Genomic DNA, 25,394 nt, shown 5'->3' on the forward strand with positions numbered 1-25,394 from the left:
TATTGTCTTCATTGGTGTACCAATCATATTTTTAAATCAAATACAAATAATTCAATGAATGATATTTCAGGAGATACTAAACATACTCTAAAGAACTTAAATACTTCTAACAAATATATAGATAATGTCCTCTCAAAATCCATTAGTTAATTGATCGATTTATATGAATTATGCAGTGATTGAAAAATGAATGGATCCCTTTTCACTTCCGCATGAAAGTGAAATCCACCATCCAACGGTCCCACACGGACTACTCCATGACTATCTATGAGGAAATAAATCAAGAAGATGTAGTTAGCCACGACAGAGGAAGACATTGTCTCGGTTTCGCTGAGATTCGACCCTTGTCCACTTCAACAAGTCTACTCCGTCGTCATTTACTCAATTATGCTCCGGGAGCCGAAAAATGAATGGATCCCATTACATGGAAATGAACGGTTAAAAAAAAGATCAAGTTCACCTATAATGGATCAACCAAGATAAAGAGTGATAGTAATAACTACGTGGTAGTTGAGGAGTGACAATACCAGACATGGCTATTCCTCTCCTTCCTATTCCTTCTTCAATCATCGTCACTTACCCATGAACAAGAGGATTTCCCCATAGACCAGTGATAGTATTGACAATTCTTCTTCCGCAACTCATTTTGGATATCTTTCATGTATGAATTCCTACACATGGAGTTTAACTCCAGTCTCTTCTGGTAACAAATTGCTGTACTCAGATCAGATAGCACACAATACTGAACACAATAAAGATATGGAATGGATAACAGAAAATAGAAATTCAAAACCGAAATTATGAACCCATGTCACATTTTCTCAAAAAATACAGTGCATCAATGGGACTCTGCAAAAATGCAAGTAGAAGAACAGAAATTTACCAAAAAGAATAAAACAAAAAATCATGGATGATATCATGTGGCATCTTTGACGGTCTCCTTGGCATTCGCTCGGTGAAAATATTGCAAATATCTGCGATGATGATCAGAGAATTATATACAACTTTTTTAAAAAGAAAAAACTAATTTATAGATCATAATGAATTTGCACAAATGTTACAGTATGACTAGTAAGATGATAATGTTGCAAAAGTTATCATTTCAAATCCAAACACACAATGGTTTGCATCTAAGTTCAAGTATCAGAGTAACGACAGATTTACTAGTAGAAAGCCTCCTTAGAAAACATATTATACTAAACGGAAGATGATTGTAGACATCTAAGATATAATTTGCAGGCAAGAGAATAGATCTTTATATACTGGGAGTAAGCTTAGGAGTACATAACTTATGCTACTTGTACATATCTACCCATCTGTATCAGGAAACTTACAGAATTTAGAGGGAGCCTCTTATCAAGAGATCACCTCATTATCATCTGTTCCAAAATATCTATCTCCAAATTCGCCCATTCCAGGGATGACGCGAAATTCTTCATTCAAACCAAACTCTATCTCAGATGTTACTATCTTGATTCTCGGGAATCTTTTGCAAACAACATGCACTCCTTGAGGAGCCTAATCACATAAAGAGAAGGTAAGATATTAAGTTGTAACACACATTTAGCTGAGGCAGGAAATATCGTTTAGTCAGTGTAAATAAACGGTAGTTTGCTCAGATCATAGATCACAGTGCAACCAAATTCTGTTTGAGTGATTCATTTACAAAAGAATTCAACTTGCTGAAATGAGATTGAGAAATATTATATTGCTTTCTTGTACCCCTTTTTGCAAGAGCAAGGAAATAGCTTGAACAGCTGAGTTGCCTGTAATGGTAAAGAATATGTCATTAAAACATCCTTCTGAAGAGAAAGTAAGTAGATACTTCTAGGTCACTACATATATAATTCAATAAACATGATAAACATAAACAACTGGAAATTTTGGGATGACAATACAGCTCATAGAAAAAGAAACGACACAGTTTAGCTATCAGAGTGAAAGATTAATCAGAAGATGAAACACAGATGCCTTCAATTAACAGTCTTTTGGATATAACTGGTGTCTAGCTACTATAATGGTCAGGAAGTCATTGACAATGTTTACCAAGAAATTTCCCAGTTGGGGGCATAAAATAAACATTCTGCTGCAATTCACTAAAAGCAAATGTTTGCTTTTGTCAAACCAACCTGTGCCTAGTATAGGATCCAAAAGTAATACATTTCTATCAGCAATGTCCATCGGGAGATTATGATAAACTAAATGGGAGAATGACACATTGTTAGAGCAATAGTCAGAGCATATTTGAACATATTCATGATAAGTATTTTTCAAACCTGTTGGCCATTATCACCTTCCCTATGTATAAGGATCTTCCCAATCTTGATGCTTTTACAACATGCCCGCAGAGCATTCTCCATGCTTTCACCACTATTACAAAATCCAATCAACTTAACTTTTAGACAAGTCACAAAGATGCAACGAACATGGAGAAAAGGGTTTCCAAGATAACAAATTCTAGAATATTAAGCAAAATGAAAGTGTCAGGGATTCACTGAATATTCCTTATTAAGTAAGGGAGTTGAAGACTGTTATTATGTATCGAAATTTTATTATGCCTAATAGGAGATTACAGAGTTATCTGGTAGATGCATTAACCAACTAGTATTCATGCTGATTTTGAGAGATTTGATCCAATTTAGGAAGGTGTTAGATTGATCATTTGATGGTTTTACTAGGTGGATTTTATTCTGGATATGCTTTGGGCCCAAATCAAACTCAATTCGGGCTCGATTTGATTGAATTTTGGCTGAACCGGAATTTAACTGATTTAGTTCAAGTTGTTTAAACTAGATAAGCCTAGTTGTCCCCTTCAGTCACAGCGGCTGGCTAGAGTGACTCACCCTAATGCTGTCCTTCACCTAGTTACTGCCTGTGTCATCAGCCACCATGCAGTTGTGTCTCTAGTTCAGCAGTCAAAATTGCAATCATGCCATCGTCATCATAGTTGCAGCTGTACACACCCGTGCCTCTGATGTTCGCCATCACCGTAGCCGCATCACTTGCAGCCAGCCGCTCCAACTACTCCAACTACCTTGCATGCAGCAACATCTGAACCCGTTTGCTTTTACCCCTCCTTTGAGCACTTTAGCTTCCCCCTTCACTCAGAGAGTGAACAGAAGCAGCCCCTTTTTCCTCTTTGTGCAGTAATCAAATGACAGCAGCCCCTTAGTCCTCTCCTCTTGAAGCATAAACAGCAGTCTTGCATTTCCTTGTGCGGTGATCAAGCAAAGTTTAGTGTGTTGATTTTGGGGACTTTCTGCCATTTTGTATAATTAGAGATACTTCTGAAAATTTGGGGATTCTTTCTCTTAGTATTACATTTTCTTGTGGACCATTTGTAGCAGCAAGAAGTTCTTCCTCTGCGGAGATGTATTTAGTGTTTTATTGATGAATCACAATGTAGATACTCCTTCCCTCTCCTTTGAATCATGTGAAACTGTAGGAGGTGGTTGTTTAAGATATTAAGTGAGTTTCAGTTCATAACATATTCTTGAAATAATAGTGGTGGATTGGACAAGCAAGCTATCATAAAATTTCATGTGTAGATTATCAACTAGAAAGATACTTGATGTATAAGTTTGGATAAGAGGTATGATAGTGTACTGATGGTGGTTTTTGAGAGGATGTTACTCAGGCTAAAAAGAAGACAACTTGTGATATGTAGCAGATGTTGAGAGTGGAGAGTTGAGAATAGAGTGATAAGTAGTGGGTACCAAGAGTGAAGAGTTGAGATCGAGGCTAGGTGTTGTATGAGGTTGTGAGATTTTTCTAGTGTGAAGGTTGTAGCATGGGTGTTAAACTGTGAGGGTGGATTGAGTTGGTTATAAGATACGTGAGGTTAGGGCGAATTCAATGTGTTGATTCTTATAAGAAATGTTCAATATTATCTTGCTAACTCTTTGCTTGTTTTGCTCGAATTACCTAGTTGACGTTTAGTGAATTCCTTGTACATACATCATATTAGTTGATATAAATGTGGAATGTTTATGCTAATATATGTGTTGGTTGACTTAATGTTTTACATGTTATATTTTCGTTGTGATGGTCATATGTACACATGATAGTTTGATTATTTTATTATACACCATTAGTTTTATATTATAATTGGTTTTAATGTTCACTGAAGACAACAAAATTAGGTAGATCCTTTACCCTATATAAGGATTCAATGAACATAACACATAATATAGCATAACACTAGCAGGTTACATTGGGTGTTAAATCACTTGTTGTAAATGTATTGCTTGCAAGTGTTACATGGCAGATTATGACTTGTATAACAGTTAAGATTTTTGGCTTAATAGATAATGTGGAGCATTAGTAGTTATGTATATTGATTTCTCTTCTCAACCATTCATTGACTTTAAGATACTTTTGGTTGTCACATCCATGTAGAGAGTGCATGTGATGCTACTCCTTATCGCAATACACCTTATCGCAGTATAGCAGAGTGCAAGGAGTAACACTCATTAGTGGATCCAAACTATGGTCAATTGGATGCACTATTTTAGCAAATATCAGTTGGATGATTTATTGCAAAGCAATACTAATGCAAAACAATACAATATTTTCATGTGGAGTTTATTATTTTATTGTATTATGTTGCCTTACGCATTCATTTATGCTTGCACTACTTAATCTTCCTGCTGACCCCGTTCTCTTGCTATTCTAGGACAACGAGCAAAGGGTACCTAGTCCCTTGGTTAGTTGGAGTTAGATTCACTAGGACTATTATGGGCAGACTTTGCTTTTGTGACATTTGGGATTTTGCTTGCAGTTCTTTCATCTTTTTTCGCTGTGTCATAGAACTTGATGCTTATACTTTGTGGGAGTTATGGTTTCATTTAACTTGTGTTTTGGAGTACATGAAAAAACTTTCATATGTGATTTGCAGTTAAAGTTTGCATCATGACTTTTTGTTTTGTGGTTTCATAATTATGGTAGTATTTATTTGTTTAAATCTTGCAAGCTATATATTTTAGTTGTATGGATGTTTTCGTTCATCATCGTCATGAGCTTCATGTCATGTCTTTGGTCATGGAGACCCTCTTGGAGTGTGACAATTTCTGCCTAGAACTATGAACATACAAAATAGTAGAAGAATCAGTATGTGATTTTAAAAAATCAAGTTTGGCATAGGCAATCTTTTTTCAATTACTTGTTCAGAAAATGACAATTTGATATCTTCATCATAAAATCTTCACCAGTTTGGTTCACTGAATTTTCCTTATAGAGTAAGGAGCTAAAGATTGTTCCTAGTTCTATTAACACAAAGAAAATAGAAGAATCTGTATGTATAAATAAAAACAAATCATGTTTGTTTAGGCAATCTTTTTCTAATTTTTTCAATAAGACAAAATTTGATATCTTCATCACAAATTCTTCAGAAGTTTGTCATTTTGTTCATTTCTCATACAATTTATTTTAGAAAGAGAAGCAATACCTTCTGATGATGGAAATGCCACATAATCTTTTACAGAACTCTACACCTGTATAAACAGACCCTGCAGATTGCAAAGCTGTAGAAATGCATCATGCAATTTATAGCAAAAGAAAGAAATTAAAGAAATGGCAAAGCAAAGAAAAAAATGGGAATTCTTTTTTTTTTTTTTTAGTGTGTATAGGGCATATAGTTAGCATCATTATTGTAGGTTAGGAATTTAGGGCATAGTGATTATAGAACATAACCAACAACAGTAGATCTTGCAAATGATGAATCATTACTATATAATGCATTTTGGTAGGTGATGGCTATTAGAGATGATGCTTTTAGTAGATGATAATGCTATTGTGAATCAAACCTATGGCCAATGGGATAATTTGTAGACCATGTTAATAGTTATAGTGATTTTTATGACCTTGACTATTTGTTGGCATGACAACAAGTATGAGTTACAACACAATCGAGCTACCTTATATACTCATGCACCTATTGGAGGTATAAAGGCACCACTCTCAATGGCAGAATGAGTGTAAGAATTCGAACTTACGGATAGATCAAACAACGTACGTCAATTTGTGATTAATAGCTAGTGGGCATTACACTGAGTGGTGTAATTGCTTTAGCAGATATGGAACTCTTGGAGTTGGGTTGTTGCACTGGGCATTTTGTGCAGTGTGATTTTAAAACAAATTATGTTGCAATTGATGTATGGTGATGTATGGTATTCATGACAGATGATTGTTGCAAGTTTACCTAGTTTCTCTTAATCATTGACATTGATGATCATGATGTATTATTGGTACACTTTTGTTATTGTTAAGCCTTAATTTTATACCTATATTCATGTTGTCCTTTATGTCTATTTTGCACATTTTATGCTCATTTTCCTTATGTTGCCTCCATCTTCAAGTTGTTTATCTAGTGGGTTATGCTAGATTCTCATGATCAAACGTTGCTTCTCAACGGAGGTAAATTTCCGGCTCTCACATTGTTCGAGATCACATTAACCAGGGAAGTCTTCAGTTTGGCAAATCAACCTTATGTAAGATGTAACAGGTGCTCACACTACATCTCATGCTCATCTATTAGTTTGCCAAACACTTGTACTCTTACTCCTTTGATTCAGGTCTTGAACATACATGTCCTATAGATCTATATTTGAAGAAAGAGCTTTCTTCAACTGATTCTATCCTTCCTTTAGATCCTAAGTCCTCATTTCATCAACCACCAAATTCCATTTTTGGTTCTTTCGACAGATTCCAACACAATTGTTTTTTTTTTATCAAGGAAGTCTCACAACATCAAGTCTTCTTTGCTTAGTAGTGAAGAGTTGCCTTCAATTCAGATGCCACATTCTTCAACAACTTCATTGGCCTAATATCTTAACAATCTTACAAAAGCTCCAACTCTTTCAAATTTCATGATTATCACCACAAAAAATTGAATGGGAAGAACTTGAACAGCTATAAATTTAAGAATGGTTATAAATCAAGGGCAACTAGAATACTTAAGCATAAGTGAGATAGAGCCTCTCCAAGGGAAACTAGAACACTTAGAATATGGTTCAAAATTCAAGCTACGTCAGCTTTTCAATATTTGACTCAAATATGATGTTTTGATACCATGCTAACATTTCGGCATATGGCGTTGGTGGCGAATTGGAAGTACAAGGAGGAAGGAGATAAAGAAAAAGAAGAAGAAGAAAAGATAGCTACATGCCTAACTTCGGACTTCACATCTTGTTTAAAATGCTATAATTTTGGCAATGTGTCATACAGACATAAGATTAAAAAAAACAAATATTAGTTCAATTCAACTTTAAACGTGTTGTAGCATGTCAAGGTTGTTGAATGTCAGCATAATATGCTACTTATTGATATTCATTCACATGATTAACACAACAACAAATGATAGATTCATATGTTGAGTAGTATTAAATTTTAGGAATTTATCGAAACAATATTTCAACCATATCACCTAGGATGGTACGAGATTTCCAACCATATTTAGAATAAATGAGATGGAGCCACTTCAAGAAAGGGTTGATGCTCAATTTTTTGCCCTCGTTTGATATGCTATTGATCCTAATCTTATGAACATCATTCAACGTTCCTTCTCATGCTGCAATACATGGTTGCAAGCAGAAGATCTCTACACCAGTCATATCTCTAATGTTTATGAAGTGATTGGATATATGTAGTTGCACCTATTTAACACAAAGAACTACTTCCATTGAAGAATTTCAGACATTTGCTACAGAATTAAAAGACTTGCTTTAGGTCTCATCAAACATTCGAGTTATGTGTTATTGCATTGACAAGCTATTCACCATCATATTTCTTCAAAGTGTGTGCCCTCAACTTGAATTAGTGAAGATTTAAATCTTTGAGGAGCATTCATCACCTTCATTCTGAAAATTACATGAATTTGTTACACGCTTTTACCTGTACTCTCTAAATTGGATCACTCTGCTCTTATGGTTCAACAATAGTCAAAGGGTTTCATGGAGGTGGAGAAGTTCATCAATGAGAATGTAACGCCCGAAAATTCTCAAAAATAATTTTAAAAATATTCTATGGATTTTCTGGAATTTTAGAATATTTTTCTGGAATTTTTGGATTAGCGGAAGTAGTAAAAATAAATAGGGAGTATAATGTCTGAGGTGAGATTTAAACCCACGACCTATAGGAATCTGCAACTCTTAAAATATTTCCAATGACCATGGGGACCCAGTAGGGATGTTCAAAAAAAATAGGAACCGAATTTTATTTATCGGCAAGTTAGGTCTAGGAATCACTTAATATAAATAGGAGACTTAAGAGAGAATTTTGATTATTTCGAAAACCCTTTCCTCACCTCTCGCCCAGAACGTCGTCGCCCCTCTTTTCTCCTCCCTCTCGGTGCCCCAAACCCGAAGAACGAGGATTCCGTCCCCTAGGATCACAAAGAAGGCTTCCGGAGAACTTCTACAAGGATGCTCCTCTCCGCGAGAAGAACGCGTAGACATAGGGAGATTGCCGAGAAGATCTTCTTCTCCGAGACTCTAACGGAAGAATTGTAAGGAAATTAGCGCAGGAGGTAAGTGCCTCTCACCTGCAGTATAAGTAGCTTCGTTCGTATGCATAAATCCATAGTTTTAGTTATTCAGAAATTTATGTATGTATGTGGAGATTAGTTTCTCTTACAGAATTTAAGGGCACCTCTAGATGGGCTTGGATGTGCTTCCCCCTCTAGTTTGGGATTTAGACACATGTTAGGTGCCTAGGGTGTGTCCTTAAAGCAAAAAGAGAATTATAGACACGTAAAGTGCTTGAGAAAATATCAAGAAGCTCAAGTATAAGTTTTAGCATGTATAACATGTTTATGAAAATAGTTTACCTTGCCTCAGTAATTATGGACTCGAGTTCGTCTATGAGTGGGCTCCGAGATCGCCCCTAGGCCCGAGATCGCCTAGTATATGCAAGGTTAAAGAAAAGAAGTATTAAAGAAAGTATTTTACTTTTTATGGCATGTGCTTGGACCCGAGTTCGTCCATGGGTGGGCTCCGAGATCCCCCCTAGGCCCGAGATCGCCTAGTAGTACACTAATGGATTCGGGATTAGCTACCTCGGATCTATTTAGGGATGCACGCATAAGTAGCACAATGCCGGACCCACAAAAGGATGATTACTATTTTTACTTACTATATGTATAAGTTTTCAAAAACTCATTACTAACTTGAAGTGATTTTTAAGATTCAGCTTAGTTCAATTTATGATTTTAGTTCATGTGCTTGTTATGATGAGTATGCCATGATATTTATCTAGCTTATATGTTTCAGTAGGAATAAATGACATGCATGAAGATGTTTCTTTTCATAATTTCAAAAGCATGATTTTAAAATATGTATCGTTTTGTGAGTAGGATGGTACTTGCTAAGCTTTATGCTTATAGTTTCATTTTCCTTGTACTGCAGATAAGGGAAAAGAAAAATTCGAGTAGCGGAGGCGGCAGAGACGATGCGAAGTGTGTGATGTGGTGGATCTTAGAATAAAGAGCCTTGGGAACTTGCATCATTAAGAATGCTAAAAAAATTAGTTTTCTGTATGTTGCTTATTTCCGCACTTTTAGAATGTTAACAACATAAATTATGATAGTCATAGCCTGTCTAGTAGTTCTATGCTTTACTTGATAGTTGATACATTACAAGTGCATGCTAATTAGGAGTGAAATGCAAAGTTTAAAGTTAGGAAACCATTTCGGATGTTAACATGCTGTTTATGATGAAACCAGTTGATAGCATTGCTTAGTTTTAGTGCCACGTTGATACAATGTCCAGGTTTCTAGATCCATGCTTAGAAGTTGCTAAAGAATGCCTAATTGTCATGCAAACATATGTTTAATAATCTAGAATTATTTAATACCTGTCGTAAGACTTAACTATAGGTTTATTGTGATTTTGATATGAAGTAGAACAGACTTGGCACGTTTCTGAAATCTGAAAATTCAGATTTCAGAAACCCCAGTCGACTGAGACATATTTCAGTCGACTGGGAGCTCGACCAGTCGATTGGTCAGTCGACTGAGAGCGAACAGAAGGCGTCCCGTCGAGTTACAGTCGACTGACTTGACTAGTCAGTCGACTGGATTCGAACAAAAGCCATGGGTCGGGTAGCAGTCGACTGGGCTATAGTTCCAGTCGACTGGGACCAGTGTGCCAGTCGACTGGAACAGTGTTTCAGTCGACTGAGACCAGTGTAACCAGAATTTTCACTCCCTTCTCCATGCTTTTCGATTGTAATGATTGTTTAGGCCATTGTTGCTATTATGGTTAGACCTTATGTTACTTATTTGAGAGCATGTGTTTACTCAACTATCACATAGCAAGAAAATTTAAATTAATAGTAGATTTTAGCAAGTAGTAAGTAACGAATTGCCTTGGGGTAAGAAAGGCGGTCGTTACAGAGAACATGGAGATTGTGGAGAGGGACAAGGAACACCCAAGTACCCCTATTGTGGAAAACTTTTACATATGTCAATGAGTTAGATGGATTTTCATTGCCCCTCACCAAAATATTGCTCATATGACTTAATATAAACCACCTTCACAAGATGGACCACTTGCCAGTAAGAAATCCAGTTCTAGCTCCACCTTTATTGTCTATTAAGTACTCCTACTTTCATCAACTTCAAGGTTCCAACAAATGCCTCCTATAAACTTATTACATTTGTGCAAGATTGAAATCTCGTACTGTATCGCCTGATACACATGAAAAATTTCGTTCCACCGCGGAACCGGCATCAGCACAGCGCCGACACAAGAGTTTCGGCCGGGGAACGCCTCCTGAGGTGTCGCGAGGCCTCGGTGACGCCGCCGGAGGCTCCGCCCGGGGCTGACGACGCCGCCGGAGGCTCCGCCCGGGGCTGGCAACACCGCCGGAGGCTCCGCCTGCGACCGGCGACACCGCCGAAGGTGCCACCCGGGGTCGGCGATGCCACTAGGGCCGCGCGACACTCCGCGCAAGCCGCGCGTGATGATTTTTTTTTTTTAACTGAAGTTTTAATTAGATTTTAATAATCAATTCCTAGCTATAGTTCAAAGTTATAATTCGGGATAATTTAAATAGGCTTTATTAAAATCTATAAAATTATCAAAAAAAATTTATTTTTTGTTTTTAAATATTTAGATTAAATTTTTTATTTTAATTAATATATTTTATATTTTAAAAATACTGAAACTATACCGGCACGGTACGATACGATACCGAAACTGTATCATTCCGATCCGGAACCGAAACTCCGGCATGGCTCGATATTTTAAACCTTGCTTTTGTGACTTATGGTGATGATTCTACTGCTAGACACATACCTCTGAATCATCTTCTTGGATCTTAGATTCAAGTAGCATCACTTCCTTTCCTAACATTGAATCAATATCATATGTTGCCAATATCATACTTGTCAATAGATGTCTCCTAGTAGTAAAAGGCATCGAGTAGGTTTTTGTTACATTTTTCTCCATGTTTTACATACTGAACCTTCCTTTCAATTTATTAATGTAATCATCTCACCAATTATTAAATTGTTCACTAACATTTTTTATAACCAATAACATTTTCTAGCAATGTTATTTCCATTCAGGATATAGGATTCAGGGATGAAAGGTGATTACGTAGGGCGTGAGTTTGAAGATTTTGCCAGCAAACTATGCGCCTATAGTATGGTCAAATCATCTCCACTCAAATATATAGTCACTTAGGTCATTCAAGTTCAAAAGATAATCCATTGTTTGAATATTCTTCAAATCTTGTGAATCATGTCAATTACGGAAATATGTTTGATCCTCATTCCTTGAAGGATCCTCAAAAATGCTTTTGCACTTTTTTCTTAATTGATGCCTTGATAAAATGACGTGGCTTTTCTTAATTTACAAGAGGAAATTAATTCTAGTAGAAGCCTACAGAGTCTCCCTCTTCATATGCATATAGAGATTTAATTATGGAAGTAGAATATTACAAATGACCCCTAGATCTTATATATTTATGCATGGTCCTAATTAATATATAACACTCTCCCTCAACTCTCCCTTAAGTTGCTTCAAATATATTATAAAATTTTAGCTTAACATAAATCTATTATTTGGTCAGTAAATCAACTAAATGATTATTAGAGCTAACTGAAAAGGTGATAATCTCATGAAATTCAACTCTCTCTGATGAAGTGGCAACTGATCTCTATATATTTATCCTGTCATAAAAAAAAATGGGATTCAAGTCTATGTATTACAGTTTGTCACAATAAAGATTCAATGGTTCTATAAGCATGCATTCTATCTGAGCCATCAAATTCTTAGGGCAAATGAGCTTACATGTAAATTAGAGTCATAGCCCTATATTCTACCTCTGCACTTGACTTTGCCACCACTAGTTTCTTCCTACCCTTATGAGAAATAAGGTTACCTCCTAAGAGAACGCAATAGCTAAATGCAGATTATATATAGGGGAACAGCTCAATCATAGTATCCCACCGATCTGGAGATGACCTCCATCATAACGGAAGATATCTTTCCTGAAGCACCATCAGCAAACATAGGATACTCATAATTGTTATCCAATAGTCATGACACAAATTCTCTAAAAAATGGTTGATCACATTAAACAAACGAGATGTCACATGACTATGGCATAATTCAGTTTTTCTACTAGCCTTGAATATTTCTTTGGATTAGTTTGTGGGCTCACCTGTTATAGTAGGATCTATGGAAGTATGTATAAGCTTAATCACTAGCATATGAGCCTGCTTGAGGTATCCAGTATGTACCTACTTATACTAAGGGATAAAAAGACACTCTTCCAGTACGAAACTTTTATACCAATAAAGTATTTGAGGTTAACCAAGTCCTTATTCTGAAACTATTGAGGCAGAACACTAAGTGAACTATAATTCTCCTATTCCGCAGCACTATAGAAGAGTAGATGAATTTATCAAAATGAGCTCTTGGATATTATTTTAATTCGTACAAAAACTTCTTCACTTTACGCACCAAACCAATCATCATTTAAGCAACAAATTTCAAGGGGTGCTTCATATAGAATTCCTCCAAAAGAGTATTATGAAGGAAGATATTTTTAATGTCAAGATGATAAAAGAGGCACTAAAAAATTGCAACTAGAGAGAAAGAAAAAGGTGGACTAAAAGAAACTTGCCCCTAGATAGAAGATATAGTTAATACCATAAATTTAAGTATAACCATTGACCACCATGTAAGCTTTAAGTCGATCATAGTAGTAATTAGTGAACACATAACTAAGAAAATTTATTTGCAACCCATGATGGACTTTTCTAAAAGAAAAGAAATTAGTTATCGAGTGTCATTAGAATATAGAGCATCTATCTCATCAATCATAACTTTCCATCACCCTAGTTCTGAGAGTGACTTTGAAGTATTTTTAGCAACTGATAAAGAAGAGACAAAGGTAGAGAGTATTTGGGTGAGAATAAAGAAGACATAAAGGTAGAGGTAGAGTATTTAGGCGACAAAGATAAAATGACAAAATGAAATTAAAAACACTTCCAAGTATATTCATGAAAGCAATAAAAAATGTCCAAAACAGATAGGAGATCCAGGACAGTGAATAGAAATTAGCAATCAAGAGTCTTGGGGAAGTGCTGAAATCTACATGATGCATCGTTGATTATATACTCGAGAAGGTGCCTTAAGTGGTGGGTTAGAGTAGTAGAGGGTGGGGGAAGGTCCACCAATGTGGTTAGCAATAGAGTAGCAACAGGAAGAGCTTCCTAAATGGTTTAGAAGGGGAAAAATGTGTAGTAAAAAAGACACCATATATCTCATGAGAGGAATAATGGTAATGTTTTTAGAGACCATAACAACTAAGAAAAATACACTTGATGAACCATGAAAATAGTTTACAATGACCAGAAGATAGTAGGTGAATAAAGGAAGTGCATCCAAAAAGCCATGGTGTAAGAGAATATACAAAAAAGCAATTTGACTGAGAAGAGTAGAGAACCTTTATTGAGTCATAATGTCTAGCATTGTAGGTGTGAACTTTTTTGAGTCTACTTTATTTGTAGTAGAGATACTATATGTTTTATCATCTTCCCTTACAAAGAAATTAGCACTATAGCCTCAGCTACAGCAAGCCTACAACAAAAGGCCAAGATGTTTTGGGTTAAATCTCAAATAGGTTGTAAGTGGGTGTTTATCAAGGAGATATCCCTTAAAGAAATCATGGATCAAGGCTTAAATAGTGTTACTAGGCCTAGGATTGCTTCAACTTAACTTTTCCTCACCTTTGTAGCAACTCTCCAATGGTCATTTTATCAACTGAATGTCAAGAATGTCTTTATCATTGTAAGCTTACAAATTAACTATACAAAGAGCAACCTTCTGAAAGCAATCCCCAGCACATTTTTTTTGTAAAGTAAACAATCTCCTAGGATTATAAATTCAACTTTCTCAATTTAGAATGATCAAAAGTGCACAAGATTATAAATGTTTTATTAGGAAGCATAAACTTGATAGCATACCTTTATAACACTTCTGCAATAAAGGGTGGGTAATCTAAAGTATTTCCTAGGCATAACGATCAAGTAGAGACATTCATATCATGGTTTGAAATGCCGACCCATATTGCCCAAAATAGACTGCATTTACCATTCTAACACGAGAACGATACGTGACAATGAAGCCATCGCGACCTCACGGTGAAGTCGCGAGGTTGCGGAGGGCGTCAAGAACCTGCGGCGGTCCATGAGGACACAGAGGGTGTCGTGGCCCTCGCGGGGTCGCAACATTTGCGACTATTGCCATGATTTTTTTTTTAAGTTTATTTTTTAAATAGGTATTTTTTATTATAAATAAACTATTAATTGTTATTAATTATATATAATAGTTATAAACATAATATATTATTAATAATAGTTATAAAATATTAAGAATTATTTTAAATTTTTTAAATAATTTTAAAATTTTATAAAATAATTTAAAATTTTTAATATATATTGAAAATTGAATGTGAATTTAAAATAATCTTAAAAAATTCAAAATATAATTCTTAAATATTTCAAATAAATTTTTAAAAATACATTCAAAAAATAATTTAAAACCTTCAAATAATTTTATAATTATCTTTGAGCCTTTCAAATAATTTTATAATTTTAGATGTAGTTTTTAATTTGGAGAATTATTTATTTTTTAAGATAATTTTTATAAAAATTTAATAGACATTATGGAAATATGAACTCAAACACGTCAAAATATAACATCAATAGTAAGCATATTTAATAATCAAATATTAATAAAATTAATATATACTTATATTTAAAAATTTTTAAAAAGTACTAAAATTGTATTGGCACGGCATGATACGGTATCAAAATCGTATTGTTCCAGTCCAAGATTGTAATTCCGACATGGGTCAAAATTTTAAACCATGATTCATATCAACAAAAATATGTGTTTCATATGCTTAGGAAGCAAGAATCCTAAAAGTATAAGGCTAAGTATGTTAATATTCATGGATCCAAATCTCAAATTAATTCTAAGACAAACAAGTTATTATCTAAAGGGCAGCCCGGTGCACGAGGCTCCCGCCTTGCGGGGTCCAGGGAGGGAATCCAATGTACGCAGCCTTACCCTGCCTTTGGCAAGAGGCTGTTTCCAGGATTTGAACCCGTGACCTTTAGGCCACACGGCAGCAACCTTACCGTTGCGCCAAGGCTCCCCTTTTAAACAAGTTATTATCTATAATCTAAAAAAATATATGAGAATGATTTAAAAATTAAACAATCTTACTATCACCAGATCACATATCTCATTTTCTATAAGTGTGATCAGTCAAAATCCTTAGAATCAATGTCATGATCATTAGAAGATAGTTTTAATTATGCAATGCATAAAGAATGCTCCAAAAAAGAGTTATATTATGACTATGGCCATCTTCAAATTATAGGATATATAGATATTGTCTAGGCATGTTCTCCCATAAGCAATTCATATCAAATTATTGTGTCCTTTAAGGAACAATTTGATATCTTGGAAGAGCAAGAAGAAAACAATAGTGACTAAGTTTAGCGTCGAGACACAAAAAAAAAAGATATGACTAATGTGATATGCAAGCTAAAAGGGCAGTCCGGTGTACGAAGCTCCCGTCAATATGAGATCTCGGGGTCCTACTAATGTGATATGTAAGCTAATCCAGCTTAAATGATTGATGACTAAGTGGTAAGGTACACCTACTAAGCCATTGAAGTTAGATTGTAATAATCAAGCTCTCATGCACATTGCCCTTGTTCATGCAGCAATAAAAAGGATTCCAAATGGAGGAAAGATTGTTTATTAAGATTTGTGCTCTAAAAGCATGTACCAAAGGAAGATTAGGTTGATTATCTGGGAAGTTTCTATTTATATATATTATTATGTTATGGGGATTAACACAAACATTCTAAGTATATATCCAATGACCAATTTTGGATAGTGTTCTCTTGTTGCTCTTTCCTATTTAACCACCTCACTATGTGTTTTGATTTGCAATATATAGAGTTGATTGCTTGAAAGAAACATCAAATAACTTCTGCAATTTTTTCGTTGATTGGTTGACTTACAATAAGACTGAGTGATTTGGCAACAAAGCTAGGCATGAAGATCTCATTCGCTTAAGAATACAACAAATGAGTGAAGAGATAAATTGAACTTGCATTTTAGGGTGCTGTTTTTTCAGTACAAGTTTCTGAATATACTTGTATGACAAAAACTGAGGCAACAAGGTCAAAAAGTGTCCATACAATATATTATTAAAAACTCTGGTATTCTACATGAATTAATGAGAACATTGAGATTCAAACTAGCAGATTTGCTTTACTAACACAGGACAGTGGAAGAAAGCAGCACCTGTTGGTGTTATAACTTGCTTTTCTTTAAATGGAAGATGACCTAGACCATGCTCAACAACCTATCATAACGACAAAATATGCAAAGAAAATTAAGTTATCACTAAGAACATCACTACCGTTGGAAAATAGTTTAATTACCAAGCGAATCAGTCGATCTGAATAAAATATGAAGTCATGTGTTGTTGTTTTCGCATCTCGTATGAGTGTATGCATTCCACGGATCTGCAAAATGTTTGTGGCTAGCTGTTTACAGAAGAGCTACATTTGAAAATTAGACATGTTGAAATCCTAGAAAGTGAGTTTCAGTTTAATGATCAACTGCCTAAAAGAAACAGTAGTTTTCATAATCATTACCTGGAAAGTTGACTGGATCACAGAAAGATTTGGATATATTTTACAGAGATTATGCTGACCAAGTTTTGTATGGATATGTTGCACAATCAAGTCAATCGCAACATGATTGTCTCCTCCACGGGGAATGATGATGTCAGTATATTTCTTTGTTGGGAGTATGAAGTCATCAAAAGCTGGTTTGACAAATTTTGAGTACTGCATTAACAAATTGTGAAGAATAGCAACAATTGTTAATATATGACCAATCAAAGTAATATATATATATATAGGAACTAGGCTTCTAATCAATAGCAATGTCAAACATGAACAACTCATGACAACTGAGTTATATTAATCTAGTAACAGGAAAGTGTCAAAGAAGGGATGACATTCAATGGGAGTGAAGAGCATAATCCAGTAATGTTCAAACCTTACAGTTGAAAATAAAATTGGAAAGAGAAGCTTTGTAGTGGAACTTGGCTCTCTAACTGATTTTGTAAATTTAACAGTTAATAGCTATATATGGGCATTAGAGTTTATAATTTAGTCCCCATATTGGCTATTTTTCATATTAGAGTTAATAATTTAATCCATCAGCAATCAGTCTAGGTAGTATTTACTATATATATGAGTCTCATCATTTTCTTTAAATAAGATAATATAATTATACCCTTCATCCAGGATACTGAAGCAGTTAAAACTCTAGCTAGCATTTTATTCTCATATAATCCCTAAGATGAGACCATTGATTTAATGTGGCATGATTAGTCTCCCCTCTCCCACCATTCTCACCTCCTTTTCTGCTCACCCTTCCCTTAGAGAACTCTTTGTTAGTGCCTCCAAAATTCTTGTGGTGCTCTAGAGGCTGAGACAAGGGAGGCCCATGGAAGAAAACTCATGAGTGGTCTCATGGATTGAGAACTCACAATAGAGAACAACAAGTTGCATGCAAAGGAAAACCGAGTAGCGTGGCTTGCAAGAGGATGCAAAGAACAGAAGAAATGGTCAGCCTATAAAGAGAAAATGGAATTTATATCATTAGGCAGTGGAGCAGGCAACATTGGCACCTCATTCAATGTAGTGAGATAGTAGTGCTCCACTCATCTATCAGTCATCTCCATGTAGAACATATTCCATGGAAGGTGACACACGGGATAGCCTTCACAATGCTGGTGATCAAAAAATCAAGCTTTTGTAGGACGGTGCCTGTAGCAAATGTGGAAGCACTATTCACCACTCATTAGATGGCTACTCAAGAGCACAAGTGGATGTGGTAGGCATGCGACAATCATGAGGTAGCAGTTTCTGATGGTGCAACTAAGACTTCCCTACTAAGAGTGCAGACAGTGGACACTGGGAACCAGACAAAGAAAGGAGAGAGAATGGGAGATGAGGGGAGGTTACCACTTGGAAAATCTTAATCTTAGAAAGGGAGCTTTAATACCATTTAAAAAGGAGGAAAAGTGGAACAATATTATATTGTTCATGTTAATGGGATATCCATTACATAGGTAATGGGTATTTATTGGATTCTGCATATAACCATAATTTTAAAATACTATTACGGAGCTAAGCCTGCTACATTAATAACCATCCTAATACAAATACCTCAAACATCTACAACACTTTCATCCCTCTCCAAAAACTGTAGCTTAAAAAGATATCTTATTCCCTCTTCCAAAGACCTCTGTCTTAAGTGTCTGAGTTTTATTTTCTTTTCTATTCTGTGTAACAAAATAAATGACAACTTAATATATCCTCCAACTTGAGGGAGAGTGGGAGTGTTATACATTGTACTAGAACTAATAGTCTAGTTAAAGGTGTTATGTCATAGACCTATTACCCATATGTGTTGTATCTCAAAAAAAAACATTATGAAGTGATTAAATCTTGTTTGTAATCAAGCCGGACTTGAATTCAAATTAAATTAGATAAGTTGGAGTTGAACCAAATTAATTGATTTGGGCTGGTTTGGATAAGTTAGGGTTGAACCAAGTTAGATAATTTGGGTTTGGTTAGTTTATATGGTTTAGGGTTTCCAAAGCCCAATTAGAAGATATGGGTTTGGTTCAATTATAATTTTGGTTCACATGGTTTAGGATTTTCAAAGTATTTATATATATAAGGAGTTTAGGATTAGGGTTTATTATAAGATGTTTTCTTTGTGTTGACTCCCCTCCCTCCCTTTCTTGTGATTACCTTCTCTAGATGCGCGGTTATAAGGTAAGCCCTTTATCATGGTCCTTGCCTTTTTTTTTAACACTGTAGAGTTGAATTCAAGCTTATATTGATTTATAACTTGTGGATCTAATTGTTGAGAGAGCATGAAGGTGCTTTGGCGTGATTGTTGTGGGCATGGATAAAAACATAGTGTCATACTGGGCAAAACTTTCATTTGGCCCTCCAACCGGCACAGGCACACTTGGCACAAGCGCTCCGCGGCCATCGCGAAGGCGTCGCACAAGGGGAGAGGGGAGGGTGGGGGTGGTCACGATCCGCCTACCCGCCATGGGGTAGATTGCAATCCGCCTACGTGATGCAGGGGAGGTTGTGATCCACCTGCGAGACGTGAGGGAAGTCGCGATCAGCCTGTGCAAAGCAAGGGTGGTCACGATCGACGTCATGCGAGCCCGACGCAAGGGAGATTGTGTTCCGCCTACCCAACACGAGGGAGGTCATGGTTGGCGTCACGCGAGCCCGACCGCGGTGGATGTCGCGCGACACGTGGGAGATCGCCAGAGAAGAGAGAAGAGGGAAGAGGATAAGTTTAATAGACTTAATTAAACTTAATAAAATTATCTCAATAATTATATATTTTATTTATTATAATTCTTCAAATATATAATGTTTTTTTATTTACTTATCCTTATTTTTTCTTTTTTTAAAATTATTTTTTATATTTTTTATTTTCTAAATATTTTATTTTTAATAAATAGATTTTATATTTTTAAAAATACCAAAACCATATCAGCACGGCACAATACAGTACCAAAACTGTATCGTTTCGATCATAGACCGAAACTCCGATACGGCTCAAAATTATAAACCATGGTTGAGATGTGGATTTCTTCAATTGAGGTGGGTTTTTCATGTTTGAATCTATTTACCATTTTCCTTGTGCATGATTAAAATTGAAAAATTATAATTATGAAACTAATCGAATGTGTTATTTTAAAGGGGAAATATTTAAATTATTTTTAAAAACCATTCTACACTCTTGCCTTTGTTACCTATCTTTTGAATTGCTTGCCCTTTTATGATCTTGCTTCTTTATAATTTTGTACCATTCTTACAAAAAAAATGCTAGGAAAGTGCTTTAAAAGAATATGAATCACTTTATGATCACTGAAAAATTGAGATATAAACAAATTAAAATATAATAACATTGAATGAACTACTTATAAGATAGAGCTTTGTTTTGTGACTACTTGTAGTGTAGAGCTTTAGCTCTGCCCTCTGAAAGAGTTACGTGACTACGTGCAATGTAAAGCTTTAGCTCCACACTCTAAAAGAATTGTGTGACGGTTTGTATTGAATTAATAAAATAAAATTTATTACTTATAATGAAACATTGGCTCCAGGACCCCTTTTCTCAAAAAGGACCAAAATGTACTTTTTGGATAAATAAGTAAAAGTGATATATCATGTATCCAAAATGTAAAAAAAGAGAGCCCTCCATTTAATGTATCAATTGACAAGGTCAAATGCAAAAAGCACCCTACTACCACGACAATGTTGTCCAAATAGATGCCTGATAGGTGGGCAGACATATATCAGTGCACACTCCTGAATACCCTCTCAGCACATGTCTAACTGTCGGATCGTTCATCCTTTATATATATTTACAATGTATTTCATATTGAATGGAAAAATATACTACGATTTTGAGTTCATCCCTGCCATACATAATGTATCAATGATGATCGTTTGTCGTATTATCAATGACAATCAATGGCTAAGATTATGGCATAATATCAGCAGCATTTATTCTTACCTATTAGCTGTATATATTCTTAACTAAAATAGATTAGGAGTAATGACTATATATATTCTTACTTAAAGTAGATTAGCGGTAATTAATGTAATTGCTGTAAATAATTTATTATCTAAAATAGGTTGTACTGTAATTCTTATTTAATGAAGATTGTCAAAGAAAGGGGCACGAAGCCATTTTATCAAATCTTGTCATGGTATCAGAGCTCAGGTTCTAAAATTCATAACTGAATCTTCGAATCTTTGTCAGTTTCTTTTGCTTCTGTGTTAACGAAGTTTTCTGGTTTGCTGTCATTTTTTGGGTTGATTAATTTTTTTTGATCAACAACTTTGGCTTTGCGATTTTATTTTGGAAGAATGTCTGCTGAGAATTTTCTTGGAAGAATGTCTACAGAGACTTTGGCGCTCAAATTCACAGGAAAGAATTATGCAGCTTGGGAATTTCAGTTCAGAATGTTTCTGAAGGGAAAGGAACTTTGGAATCACATTGACGGGCGTGCTCCTGCTCCTAAAGAAGGTATAGAACTTAGTCAATGGGAGGCAAAGGATGCTCAAATCATCTCTTGGATTTTAGGTTCTATTGAACCTCATATGGTGAACAATTTACGTTCCTTTAGTACGGCTAAGGAGATGTGGGATTATCTGCAACGCATATATCATCAAGATAACACTGCAAGACGATTTCAACTAGAACTTGAGATTGGTAACTTTAGTCAAGGTAATCTCCCTATTGAGCAGTATTATTCTGGATTTATTAATCTGTGGAGCGAATATTCTGGTCTTATCTATTCAAAGGTACCTAAAGAGGCTTTAGCCAGCCTTCAAGCAATTCATGAAGAAAGTAGACGCGATCAATTTCTGATGAAACTGAGACCAGAATTTGAAGTTGCCCGGGCCGGATTACTGAATCGAAATCCTGTCCCTTCGTTGGATATATGTCTTGGAGAATTGTTGCGTGAAGAACAAAGAATGGCTACACAAGCTGTTCTAGGTTCGTCCAAGGAGATATCTGAGATTGTTAATGTTGCTTATGCGGGTCAAGTGAAGAACCGAGGAAAGGGACAAATGCAGTGCTATAGTTGCAAAGAGTTCGGGCATATTGCTCGCAATTGTGGTAAGAAATTTTGCAATTATTGTAAACAGAATGGACACATTATCAAGCAATGTCCTACACGCCCAGAAAATCGACGAGGCCAAGCTTTTCAGGCTGCTATCTCAGATCCTACCACTATCAGTTCTACATCCATAATTGCTGACACAAATCAATCTTTTGCTACTCCAGAAATGGTTCAACAGATGATCATCACAGCATTTTCTACTCTTGGACTTCATGGTCAGGGTAAGATTGTTTCTTCCCCTTGGTTTGTTGATTCTGGGGCATCAAATCATATGACTGGATCACCTGATTGGCTGCATAATCTTCAGAAGTATACTGGTAGACAAAATATTCAGATTGCTAATGGTAGTAATCTTCCGATTACAGCCATTGGTGATATTGGACCTTCTTTTCGTCATGTATTTGTCTCTCCTGGATTGTCTACTAATTTAATTTCTGTTGGGCAGTTGGTGGATAATAACTGTGATGTAAATTTCTCTCGCCGTGGTTGTCTTGTGCAGGATCAGAGGTCAGGGAAGGTGATCGCGAGGGGGCCTAAAGTGGGCAGATTATTTCCATTGCAATTTAGTATTCCTAGAACTTTGTCTTTGGCTTCTATTGTTACTGAAAATAAGGCTGACGTTTGGCATAAACGATTGGGCCATCCAAATAATGTTATATTGTCTCATTTGATGAAGCATGGTTTTCTTGGCAACAAAAATCAGTGTTCTTCTAATAATTTCTCTTTTGATTGTTCTGTTTGTAAACTAGGAAAGAGTAAAATATTACCTTTTCCTACTTATGGTACTCGGGCTAATACATGTTTTGAGATTATACATAGTGATGTTTGGGGTGTTACTCCTATCATTTCACATGCGCAGTATAAATATTTCGTGACATTCATTGATGACTATAGTCGTTTCACATGGATATATTTTTTGCGTACCAAAGCTGAAGTGTTAGCTGTTTTTAGAACTTTTGTGGCTTATATTGAGACTCAATTTTCCACCTCCATTAAGGTTTTACGATCTGATAATGGTGGTGAGTATATGTCACATGATTTCCAAGCTTTCCTACAACAGAAAGGCATTATATCTCAACGATCATGCCCTTATACCCCTCAACAGAATGGGGTGGCTGAACGGAAGAACCGTCACTTGCTAGATATGGTTCGCACTTTACTTCTAGAGACATCAGTTCCGCCTAGATTTTGGGTGGAAGCTCTGTCGACTGCAGTTTATCTGATTAATCGGTTACCATCTCAACAATTGGATTTTAATTCTCCTTACTTTCGTCTTTTTGGTATTCAACCTGATTATCATATGCTTCACACTTTTGGATGTGTTTGTTTTGTTCACTTACCTCCACATGAACGCCACAAGCTTACAGCTCAATCAGTAAGGTGTGCATTTATGGGATATAGCACTACTCATAAAGGATTTTTGTGTTATGATGCTGCCACTAATCGACTGCGGGTTTCTAGAAATGTGGTTTTCTTTGATCATGAGTACTATTTTCGGCAGCAAGATCTCCCTTCAAATGGCGTTCTTCTTCCTAGCTTTGATGATATATCTCCCTCCATTGAGCGTTTTAAACCTGATTTTGTCTATCAGCGACGACAAACCCCTTCATCGCAAAACCTTCCTGACCCTGATCCAGTACCTACTTCAGTGGCTCCTCGAAGATCTAATCGTATCAGTCGTCCTCCTGATTGGTATGGTTTTTCTGCTAGTTTAGCTGATATTATGGTTCCTACCTCTTATTCTCAAGCCACTAAACATGTATGTTGGGAGAAAGCTATGCAAGAGGAACTTCAAGCTCTTCAAGAGAACCATACTTGGGATATTGTTCCCTGTCCTACTGGTATCAAACCCATTGGGTGTAAATGGGTATATGCTATTAAACTGAGATCTGATGGCTCACTTGATCGATACAAAGCAAGGTTGGTGGCACTCGGAAATCGACAAGAGTATGGAGTTAATTATGATGAGACATTTGCACCAGTAGCGAAAATGACAACAGTCCGACTTGTTCTAGCTATTGCTGCTTCTAAAGGCTGGTCATTACGACAGATGGATGTTAAGAATGCCTTTTTACATGGGGATCTTAAAGAAGCAATTTATATGACTCCACCACCAGGATTATTTTCTACACCCTCTTCTGATGTTTGTAAACTAAAAAAATCACTCTATGGTTTAAAACAGGCTCCCCGTGCTTGGTTTGATAAGTTTCGATCCACTCTTATTCACTTCTCTTTTGTCCAGAGTCAATATGATTCATCTTTGTTTCTTTGCAAGACTGCTAAGGGAATTGTTTTGCTCCTAGTATATGTTGATGATATTATTATTACAGGGACTGATTCTGATTTGATTTCTCAACTTCAACGGCACCTTCAAAGCTCTTTTCATATGAAGGACCTGGGTCCTTTACGTTATTTTTTAGGCCTTGAAGTGAACTCTACAACAACCGGTATTTTCTTAAATCAGCATAAATACATTCAGGAGATAATTACATTGGCAGGTCTTCGAGATGGTCGATCTGTTGATACTCCTTTAGAAGTGAATGTTAAATATCGTCGTGATGAGGGTGATTTTCTTACTGATCCCTCCTTATATAGACGTTTAGTGGGGAGCTTGAATTATCTAACTATTACTCGGCCTGACATCTCTTTTGCTGTCCAACAAGTTAGTCAATTTATGCAGGCCCCTCGGCACCTTCACTTGGCTGCTGTTCGTCGCATTATTCGCTATTTGCAAGGCACTTCTACCAGAGGTCTTTTCTTCCCTATGAATTCTCCTATTCACTTGGTTGCATATAGTGATGCTGACTGGGCTGGTTGTTCTGATACTCGACGTTCAATTACGGGATGGTGCATGTTCATTGGCAACTCTCTTGTCTCTTGGAAAAGCAAGAAACAAGATCGGGTGTCGAAATCCTCCACTGAGTCAGAATATCGTGCTATGTCCTCTGCATGTTCTGAGATTGTTTGGCTTCGAGGGTTGCTGGGTGAGCTTGGGTTTCCTCAAATGAAACCTACCTCCGCTTCATGCAGATAATACTAGTGCTATCCAAATTACAGCTAACCCAGTGTTCGCGAGCACCAAGCACATAGAAGTTGATTGTCACTCTATT

The 25,394-nt window shown here is 36.0% G+C and overlaps 2 protein-coding genes across 2 annotated transcripts; one reads left to right on the forward strand and one right to left on the reverse strand.

The window, feature by feature from the left end:
- Positions 1 to 929: 929 nt before the first annotated feature.
- On the reverse strand, positions 930 to 17,260 carry LOC141834269 (uridine kinase-like protein 3). The gene is made up of 9 exons (XM_074721670.1): positions 17,195 to 17,260; positions 16,979 to 17,062; positions 16,839 to 16,899; positions 5,447 to 5,507; positions 2,277 to 2,370; positions 2,130 to 2,202; positions 1,684 to 1,766; positions 1,335 to 1,518; positions 930 to 974 (listed from the first exon to the last, which is right to left on the reverse strand). The coding sequence occupies exons 2-8, from the start codon at positions 17,051 to 17,053 to the stop codon at positions 1,357 to 1,359; spliced, it is 609 nt and encodes a 202-aa protein (XP_074577771.1). The 5' UTR covers positions 17,054 to 17,062; positions 17,195 to 17,260; the 3' UTR covers positions 930 to 974; positions 1,335 to 1,356.
- A 4,330-nt stretch (positions 17,261 to 21,590) lies between these two features.
- Positions 21,591 to 22,808, forward strand: LOC141822514 (uncharacterized). The gene is made up of 2 exons (XM_074709978.1): positions 21,591 to 22,505; positions 22,730 to 22,808. Exons 1-2 carry the CDS (start codon positions 21,620 to 21,622, stop codon positions 22,738 to 22,740), a joined length of 897 nt encoding a protein of 298 aa, XP_074566079.1. The 5' UTR covers positions 21,591 to 21,619; the 3' UTR covers positions 22,741 to 22,808.
- The last annotated feature ends 2,586 nt before the right edge of the window (positions 22,809 to 25,394 follow it).

Source organism: Curcuma longa, chromosome 1 (genome assembly GCF_044706935.1).
Source record: "Curcuma longa cultivar G26 ecotype Majalengka, Jawa Barat chromosome 1, ITB_CL_G26_1.1, whole genome shotgun sequence".
Classification (NCBI taxonomy): domain Eukaryota; kingdom Viridiplantae; phylum Streptophyta; class Magnoliopsida; order Zingiberales; family Zingiberaceae; genus Curcuma; species Curcuma longa.

Coding starts and splice junctions, on each gene's coding strand:
- LOC141834269 (XM_074721670.1), bottom strand. CDS start 17,053: ATGCATACACTCATACGAGATGCGAAAACAACAACACATGACTTCATA. Junction 2,203..2,276: donor AAGGTGATAATGGCCAACAG/GTTTGAAAAATA, acceptor TCATTCTCCCAT/TTAGTTTATCATAATCTCCC. Junction 1,767..2,129: donor GGATCCTATACTAGGCACAG/GTTGGTTTGACA, acceptor TTACCATTACAG/GCAACTCAGCTGTTCAAGCT.
- LOC141822514 (XM_074709978.1), top strand. CDS start 21,620: ATGTTTCTGAAGGGAAAGGAACTTTGGAATCACATTGACGGGCGTGCT.